Here is a 9,886-nt window from a genome sequence, read left to right on the forward strand (position 1 = left end):
ACACTGACACACCAACACTGGTACCGATGCAGTACCACTTTCTGAAGCTATGGTGCTCGTGGGGCGGCAAACGCTGATTTGTAGCGAAACTAGCCTGAAGCAGAGTTAAAATATGACAGCTGCTGTATACACTAATTTGATATAGATATACAATAAGTCTGATTCAGCAGACTGTATTATTATATCAACCTTTCTGTAATATAATAACACCAAAAAAACATAAAATAATTTTGCCATGTTTCTGCAGATTTAGATGAATTCGACTTCATAATATGTGGTGCGGGATCTGCGGGTAGCGTGCTGGCGGACCGTCTCAGCGAGAGCGGGATGCATAGCGTGCTGGTCATTGACGCAGGAGGAGACCCACCCATTGAATCTCTTGTGAGTTATGCTCCTAGTAGATAGATATATAGAACAATACTTGATAGGCGCGGGCTCTGCGGGCAGCGTACTGGTCTTGTCGAGAGTAGATGCGACAAAAATAAATTGTGTAATTTGACTGTCATTCGAATGGTACATTACATAAATTGGTATATTAATTTGTCATTTTTTTATTTCAGGACCCAGGATTATTTACCTACTTGCCCCGTACACAGTACGACTTCAACTTCACTTCAGAGATGGATGAGGTCGTATATGAGGGCCACAAAGTTAAGGCGTTAAATCTAACTACTGGGCATGTTCTGGGCGGAGGCAGCTCCATCAACTACATGCTGTACGTGCGAGGCTGCAGCGAAGACTATTCATACTGGGCCGATGCGGCTAACGATGATTCCTGGTCCTGGTCAGGAGTCTACCCTTATTTTATTAAAAGTGAAAGACTTGAAGATAGTAATATACTTCAGACACCATTTCGTGCGTATCATGGAACTGAAGGTTTTTTGAAGACTTCTAGAGAAACTAGTCAGAGTATTTATAAATATATCAAGAGCTTTGAAGAAGTCGGTAAGAAAGTAAATTTTGATGTGAACGGACCGAGCAGTCTTGGTTATACGCCATGCATGTTCACAATAGGGGATGGAACGAGACAGACTACAGCCCTAACAAATTTAGGAGCAAACAAACATCGTACAAATTTATTCGTTCGAAAAGAAACGCTGGTTACAAGAATTATCATAGACAACGATAATGTTGCAAGAGGAGTGGAAGTACAAACCCCGGATAAAAAAACGATAACACTAAAAGCTCGGAAAGAGGTGATTGTGTCGACAGGGACCATAAACACGGCCAAACTCTTAATGCTCTCTGGAATTGGTCCTAAGGAACATCTCGAATCATTTAAAATAAAAGTAAAACAAGATCTGCCCGTAGGATATAACTATCATGATCATACTTTTGCCATTACCACAATTAAAACAGAAAAGTCTAACTCTTCTACGCCACGGATGACTAATACCAGGCTCCCTTTCCCCATATTCACCGGTTATGTTTCTTTAGATGATGATGTATGTGCGCAATACCAATCAGTAAATTTTTTGATCCCTAACGATTCTTATGGTCCCGTGCAGCTTTGTACGTTCAATTTTGGACTGGAAGATTATATTTGCAATAACTTATTCAATGCTGGATTGGGCAGGAACACAATTCTTTCTACCATACCAATTTTACATCCCAAATCACGAGGCTTTGTCAAACTGCGTAGCACTGACCCATGGGAAGCTCCAATCGTAGAAGCTAGAACCTTCTCAAACTCTGAAGATCTAGATAGCCTCGCCGAGTACATAGCGGACTATGTAGGCGTGCTTAACTCCTCATATTTCAAAAGTGTCGGTGCAGAGTTCGTAGACATTTCGTATCCCAGGTGCAAGGACTTCGAGTTGGGCAGTGCGCAATTCTGGCGATGCTACGTGCTGCAGTCGTCCACGACGATGTATCATTACGCGGGCACGTGCTCGCTGGGCTCCGTAGTGGACAGCCGGCTGCGGGTGATGGGCGTGGATCGTCTGCGGGTCGTGGACGCCAGCATCATCCCGCGGCTACCAAGCGCTAATATCAACGCACCCGTCATCATGATCGCTGAGAAGGCTGCTGACTTTATAAGAGAACAACATGAGACTCCATACAAGAATGGATAGACAGAAAGGAAAGTGAAAATAACACAAATGAATCAACTACTAGAAATAGAATAGTAGGTAATATAGTCAATGTGAGCGTAAGCTAGTGTTTAATATTCGAAATACTAAGGAGCTCATTAAAATCGTGGAAGACTTTCTACGACTTGTCAATCTAAATCAGTTACAGTAAAAATAAAATCCATTTCCTTTTTTATCTTGCTGTATCTCCGCTAGAGATATTCTTCTCTCTCGTACCTTTATTTGCCTATACGCAATAATGTTCTATACATATCATTCGCAATCTGAAAGCGGAACGACAAAAGTGTTCTTAAAGACAATGTAAGCACACTTTTCTCCTTAGTCGTGTGTCAACTGTGTGACAATCACCAATTCTTAGTGTCCTATAAAAAATAAACATATCGGATTATCAATAATATTATGTTAACATCTTGTGTACAATGTTTTTTGCAAATAAAATTTCATTTCATTTCATTTTTCTATTTAAATTGAGTCAAAGGCCAGGGCTAGGCAAAGGCCAATTTTTTGGTGTCTGGAGTCATCAACGACGGTGAAGAAAAAGTAACTGATTCAGTAACTAAATTTAGGACAGTGTGATCAGAAGCTTCTTATTTGTAAGTTGCTTCTGAATTGAGACAACTAAATTGAGTCAAGTGTAATAAGCGCATATCAGTAGAAGCTTATTATAATAATACATATATATAGTGTCATTTGTGGCATGGGCCATATTTCGGCTCTGATTTTGTATGACGTGAATTGTTTATAATATGTATAGAACGTCATTGATATATCTTAATATATTTAAATTACGTGACACGTTGTTTGTCCGCGATGGACTCCTAAACTAATGAACGGATTTTAATGGGGATTACTTCATGGAGTGCAAATTGGAGAGATAGGATAGTATTTTTCCTATTAAGGTGCGCAAAGTTCGATATTGCGCATGCATTTGCGTTCGCATAGTACCACTTTCCCACACGTTGACAAGAGCGTGCGGGAATGTGCTAAACGTGCGGGAATGTTTGAAAATAATTATTGTGGTCGAACTTTGCGCAACTTAATAGGAAAAATAGTATACGATACTCGTGCGCACGTAGGTCATCCTGCACTCGCACTAAATAAAGTACTAATTTCGATTTGGGATCCATAATTATTTTTATTTCCAATATATGTTTTGTATGGACATAATATTTTCTATGAAAGAATTTACTGACCCACGGTTTGACAGTTCTGTTGTGAAACAATTGTATTATTACAACGGCAAATCTCGTGGCCGTAAGGCAGTCTAGTAGTAGTCCACAGAACAATTTAAACAGATTTTTTCTGTTCCGTATTTCAGTTACAATTCTCAATAGGTAGGTATCTACTGGAAGGTTTTCGACGTAGGTACGTCGAAATACACATACGTACATATCTATTGAAAAGAGCCAACGAACAACTTTTCGCCCCTGAATACGAAATGTGTAATTGATTAACTTCATCATCATTATACGCCTAGAGTATAGTCTATACTTATTCTATGACACAACTTTAGAACTAACCTCTATTTTGAGCAATTCACACACAAAGTGTCATACAAATCGCGAGTGTAAGACGTAGCTTGTCACGCACACTAAACTAATAATCCTGGCCTCTTTATATCGGTTGTCAACAGCAAGAGACTCTATCTAGACGTATATAAATTAACTAAGTTGATGAAAATAATACTCACTGACCGAATGTGCTTTTCTCGTAAAAACTGAATGATCACCACTTACTAAGGAAATTTTCGATCAACTTTGGCTTAACTCTAAAAGCATAATATAGAAGTTTTACTTTTTTTTTTCCTTATTTATTTAGGTGCTTCTATATATATGTACGTGTCAGCTCCATTATAATCTAAGTACATTAACACTAAAAAAAAGAAAAACAAAATTTTAACTTAACAAACTAAAAAATAATAATAAAAAGAACAGCAAGATATACAGTCTTCAACAAATAATACTTATGAATTCAAACAGGCTTATGGCATCCTTAGATGCAAGACGGGCAGGTATATTTACAAACATGCCCATATCAAATCTGTCCAAATCCATAAGTCTTAAAATTTTATTTATAAACTGTTCAACATCCTCAATTTTTCCACATGAATCTCTCCTCAATTTTCATCAAAAAAATTTAAACTTATTCAAAGGCATGTGTCCGTATCTCAGTCTGTGAGCAATAACAATCAACCTCCTTTTAATCTTTACATTAAAAAACCACGGTATTTGAGGAGGCTGAGACTGCAAAATTCTATACCAAATTCTTTTTTGCTAAAGATTTACGATCAAAGTACTTAATCCTGACATTTCCTTTTATATTTTAGTAAGAATTCAACAAAATCCGGTTTAATATACATCTTCTTCAGTGTTGCTTCTTTGGCCAGTCTGTCAGTCTCCTCATTGCCTTTTAATCTTTGAAAGTATAACATAGGCTATCGAGACACCTCTGCGGCCAGAGGCGCATCGAGCTATATGCTGTAACGCACTTTTATATGGCAGATTTTGTACATACTTTAGTGCTTCAGAGATTGCAATTAGTTCCAGAGACATTATTGATACATTAGTATCCACCTTAAAACAATTTTTGGAATAGTCAGCTACAAGAGGATCATAAAAAGCTGCACCATTACCATCTTTAACATTTTTGGATCCATCGGTAAACAATCCGTCATATTCATGAAACATCCATGATATTTGTCTGAAATTTCTTTGATAACATTAAATTTTAGATATGTGCATACAACTTTTCGGACTCTTTCAAACTACTCAAATTAACACATATAATATCAGCCAGGTCAACCGCTGACCCAAGAATTCAAGTTAAACATTTGTAACGGACCTGGCGATGCAATATCATCCGTACTTATCTCAATCTTTGTTGTAATCAATAATGGTATCTTTTTATTAGTCCAATATCGGTTGTTACATAAATAATACAGTAGTTGGTTCTCTAAAGGAAACCTAACCTTTATATTTAAGTACACCACCGTAATTTTAGAAATATATTTATTACGTCATGAAGCTACACCAGTTCGTAAATGGGGCTTTGACGTGGGGAGAAGAACTGATAAGAAACTCCCAACCCATCTTTTAAATCGTATACAACATAATATACAGTAATTTATCACTCACGGAATTTATATTCACAGGGGACACTATTAGATTATTAATAGATACTTGACGGAATAATAATAATATCTAACCAGAAAATAGTAGAAAATAACGAATAGTTATTATAAGTGTCCGTTCGGTGCAGCAGCTACGATCCAAATGTGACCAATCTCAAATAGCGTCAGCCATGCTGCACCAACCGAAATCTTAGTAGACTTAGGTTGGCAATGCTTGCTGTTCGAGCCAATCAGGAACAAGCTCATATTGGCTGTATTGGCTTTAAAATACAAATGAGCTACTTTTTAGTTTTAAGATGTCAAAACATTTAATTTTGAATTATTTACATTAGGTTTTATTCAGTGTTATTTACTTCTTTAAGATTATTAAATATTAACACGAAAGTTTAATAATAACTAACAACTACATGTTCAATACCTCAGTAACCTCAATTACGGCAACAGTTATTTGTACTTACTACTAACTGGTAGTTAGTGCAAGGGGTTAGAGTGTATATTTAACTCGACTGAATATTAATAAGTAATTACTGGAAAATACTAGAAAGCAAATGACTTTGTAGATCGCACTAGATAATGCATCGCTCATTGTTTCCTGGTATTTTTCGTTTACAATACTTGCATTTTTAACATCATAAATAATGTTTACAATTCCCACAAAACATCTCTTCAGTTTTGCAGTTTTTTTTACGCCCTTAGCCCTGCACATTACAATGCAATGCCGCTTAGGATTTTTGAAAGACCCAAAACTTCAAGAAGAAATAGGCGCCGTTTTAAACCCATAATCTAGCCGGCATCCTGTGCAAAGGAGCATCCTACTGGTTAAAAGTTATAATTCTTTTGGCGCGATAAGGTGAATTATCATCAGAGTGAATTTTTATGATGCGCGCGCAAACATAGACCCAAATTAGACACCCAAATATCAATGTAGTTGAACTAGACGATTTGTATAATTACTAGAATATGTAAGATAGGTAAGATAAGATAAACTTTATTTGCATTGAATAGGTTTCATTACAAGATGGTATAGTACAAGTGTTTACAGTTTGCTATTCAGCTCTATAAACATGCAAATGTCAGAGATTTACAATTATTTATATAAATAATAAATTTAAATATCCATGTGACAATTCAAGAATTCACTTACATTATAATATACTGATGTCAATAGAAATGTTTTAAGAGTTAATCTAAATTTATAATCGCGTAAATTTTGTACACATTCGGGTATTTTATTAAGTAATTTAACACACATTCCGTATGCGTTACGTTGAAGCAATGAAGTACGTTGTGGTCTATCCAAAACACTGGTTTTGACACTTGAAGTACCATAAGCAGTCTACTGTGCCAAAAGTGGCTTGTAACTCATTTTTCAACTGAACCATAACCTTTGGACGAGAATTAAAAAAAAATGAATGAGTTGTAAAATTAAACAAAAACTCAGTTCTTTCTAGTTGTATAAAATTAACTTAATAATATTTAAGTTAACGTTAGGTAACCAAATTATTATATAAAAAAATTTCGTACCGGAATAATTGTTTTTTGATTATCTAGACTACCTAACAATGCGGACTTTGAGCGTTCAATTTACTGTCGTTTAATTATTATTTTTAAAAACTATATTTTTATAACTGATATTGATTGATGGAAATAAATAAATAAATACAATATTGTTGAGAAACTTCACAATTATATGGCGGCATAGAAGACTTATGATTTATTCATTGTTTTTTCTTCAAGTATATATTATATAGTATACTAATACTGTAATATAAATCAATTATATTTATTTCATAAAATTAGAATATTGTGGAAAATACATAAACTTAGTATTTACGCCACGATATAGATATAATATAAAATAAAAACTTATTATAACTTATTATAATAAATAACTTATTTTAGCTTATAATCAAATAAAATATTTAAAAGAAACTTATATGTTACTAATTTAATTGAATTACCGCTAGCCTTTATAAAAAAAAACTTTTTTTAGCTTGTAAATAATAAAATACAGTGAAATTAAATAAATAAGTGAATGAAACTTATATGTAACTAATTTAAATAAAGGACCACAGTGTATGAGCGCGGTCTATAACAGAAATTAAGACAATCTTTTCTTAATAATAATAAAATACTTTCGTCCCGACTCCTTTCTTTGAAGGTCAACTTTCACGAAGTAGTAATAAATTATGCAATGCTTAACTTTTACATTCAGATGTGAATGATTTAGATTTGATTTGCTGTGAAATGATTTCCAGTTACTCATTTATTAGCAGTTTACCAGTGGGAGGCTCTTTTGCACGTCGTCAAGCAGTAATGTGTAAGCATTATTGTGTTTCGGTCTGAAGGGTGCCGTAGCTAGTGAAATTACTAGGCAATTGAGACTTGACAACTTATTGTCTCAAGGTGACGAGCGCAGTTGTAGTGCCGCTCAGAATATTTGGGTTTTTCAATAATCCTGATCGTCCTGCTCGTGTCCTCCCTTATTTTCATAAAATACTAGCTGACCCAGCAGACTTCGTACCGTCTCAATCGATAAATAAAAGACCTGAGCTTTTGTATAAAGTAAACTTAAAACAAACAAAAGGAATCTTAGGTATTTTATTAAAACAAATAAAAAAATTCCAGGTTCAGAATTTTATTTTTTGACAATAGTTAAGTTTTATCAATCTAAATAAAAATAATCTGATAGATAGTTAGCAACTGTAGTTAATTTATCCACTATAGTTACCTAAAATTAAGTTTATTTTTTACCTCCTGAGAAAGTAAGAAAGATATAAAAATTCAAATTAGTTATTCATTTTCAAACAATTATTTTAGTTTGATATCTGAACTACGGGGGACACATCAAAGGAAAATCAAAACCGTTATTTTTATTTAATTCCGAGCATTTTCATATTTATTCACCTTTTAATTCCTTTTCTGGAGTTCCACAATTAATTTAAGACCAAAATTAGCCAAATCGGTCAACCCGTTCTCGAGTTTTAGCGAGACTAACGAACAGCAATTCATATTTATATAATATATAAAATATATAAGATAAAGTTCACTGTAGTGTACGCATGTTTCTTCTGTTGCTAAAAATATTTTCAAACCGTTGTCTACTTGTTTGGTTCGCATTGAATGGAATTATTTTAACAATTTGTTATTTTTTAAGTGAATTTCCCCCACTTCTGGGATTATTATTACACAAAATAAATATATAAAAAAAATATGAACGATGCGGGCCTAGAACCCACGACCTCTTGCGTTCAGCAGGTTATGTACAGTTCATAACCTGCTGAACCTCAATATTTTGCATATTAGGAAATTGACTTGAGAGTTGAGATGTCGCTCTTGCAAATCTAAACAATTTTTATTTTAATGTGATAACCCTCACTTCACAACCTAATAGTTGAACAAGACATATACAAGATTTATCAACGATACGTCACTCGACTGGTTGGCTCAGTGGAAGAGCACTCGCACTTAATGCGATAGGATTCGAGTTCCGTATCGTTCATAAACTTTGTTTATAAATTAAATTTGTAGAATTCTTATTTTATTGTTATTTTTGGAATTGTTTTGAATAAAAATGTGTGTTAAGTGATTTATGGGTATTATACTGTCCGGGGAAATGTATGAACGACTGCACTCGACTGTTTCGCGGCTGATAAAAATAAAGCCAACACTGCAATTAAATGATAATCTTTATAATTGTCATGTGAATTATTTAATAAAGTGTAAATGTTCAGTGGTTGGATAATGCTTGCGTGTTTCGCAAGCAGTGAAGGTGTGAGCGCCGACAATTATGTAAATGACGTCGCAATGTCGTGTCGTGTCGTATCGTGTCGTGACGCACGCGATCGCACACATCGCCACTAATTGTCTATTGATTTAGAATTAATCTCTTATTAACGATGTACTGATGATAACGTGTAATTCTTGTCACTTCTTTTCGATGAAGTGGATGAGTTATAATATTTTACGATAATTTATATTTTTAGATTTGTTTAATTTATAAACAGTTTTTTTTATCTGTTTATGAAATATTTGATATTAATAACTCTTTTTATCTTTTAACAATAATCATAAATTGGATGCAGCACCTTACAAACTAACCTTTTATGCCTTTTTACAAACAAATTTTTTATGTATTTTAATGAAAATCAGGAAGGTTTAGCTGATGATACGCCCTGCCCATGATAATGCAGTGGCGCTCAGGATTATTGGAAAACCCAAAAAATCTGAGAGGCACTACAACTACGCTCGTCACCTTGAGACATAAGATGTCAATTCTCATTTGCCCAGTATTGCCCAGCCAACAACTGTGTTTCGTCATTATAGATACTGATCTATAATGCTTACACATTTCTGCTTCACGACAGAAATAGGCGCCGTTGTGGTACCCATAATCTAGCCGGCATCCGGTGCAAAGGAGCCTCCCACTGGCAAGTATTCCAACAAGAGCTAAAAGAACTAAATCACAGCTAAATTATAACGTAAATACAATACCATCACATTAGGCCAAGGGAAAAAGCCTACCCTGTTTTTTCTTCACCTACTTATTTTCAAAAACTATGATTTCACGTCAAATAGTTATGTAGGTGCACATAACTTTGAATATTTTTATAAATGATCAGCTATATATTTCCTGAATTTACTGCGTGTCATATACATGCCA

General features: G+C 34.6%; 1 protein-coding gene across 1 annotated transcript; it reads left to right on the forward strand.

Annotated features, from left to right (window-relative positions):
• Positions 1 to 577: 577 nt before the first annotated feature.
• LOC126969634 (ecdysone oxidase-like) lies at positions 578 to 2,478 on the forward strand. The gene has a single exon (XM_050815193.1). The coding sequence runs from the start codon at positions 621 to 623 to the stop codon at positions 2,073 to 2,075; it is 1,455 nt and encodes a 484-aa protein (XP_050671150.1). The 5' UTR covers positions 578 to 620; the 3' UTR covers positions 2,076 to 2,478.
• Positions 2,479 to 9,886: the final 7,408 nt, after the last annotated feature.

Source organism: Leptidea sinapis, chromosome 18 (genome assembly GCF_905404315.1).
Source record: "Leptidea sinapis chromosome 18, ilLepSina1.1, whole genome shotgun sequence".
Lineage (NCBI taxonomy): Eukaryota > Metazoa > Arthropoda > Insecta > Lepidoptera > Pieridae > Leptidea > Leptidea sinapis.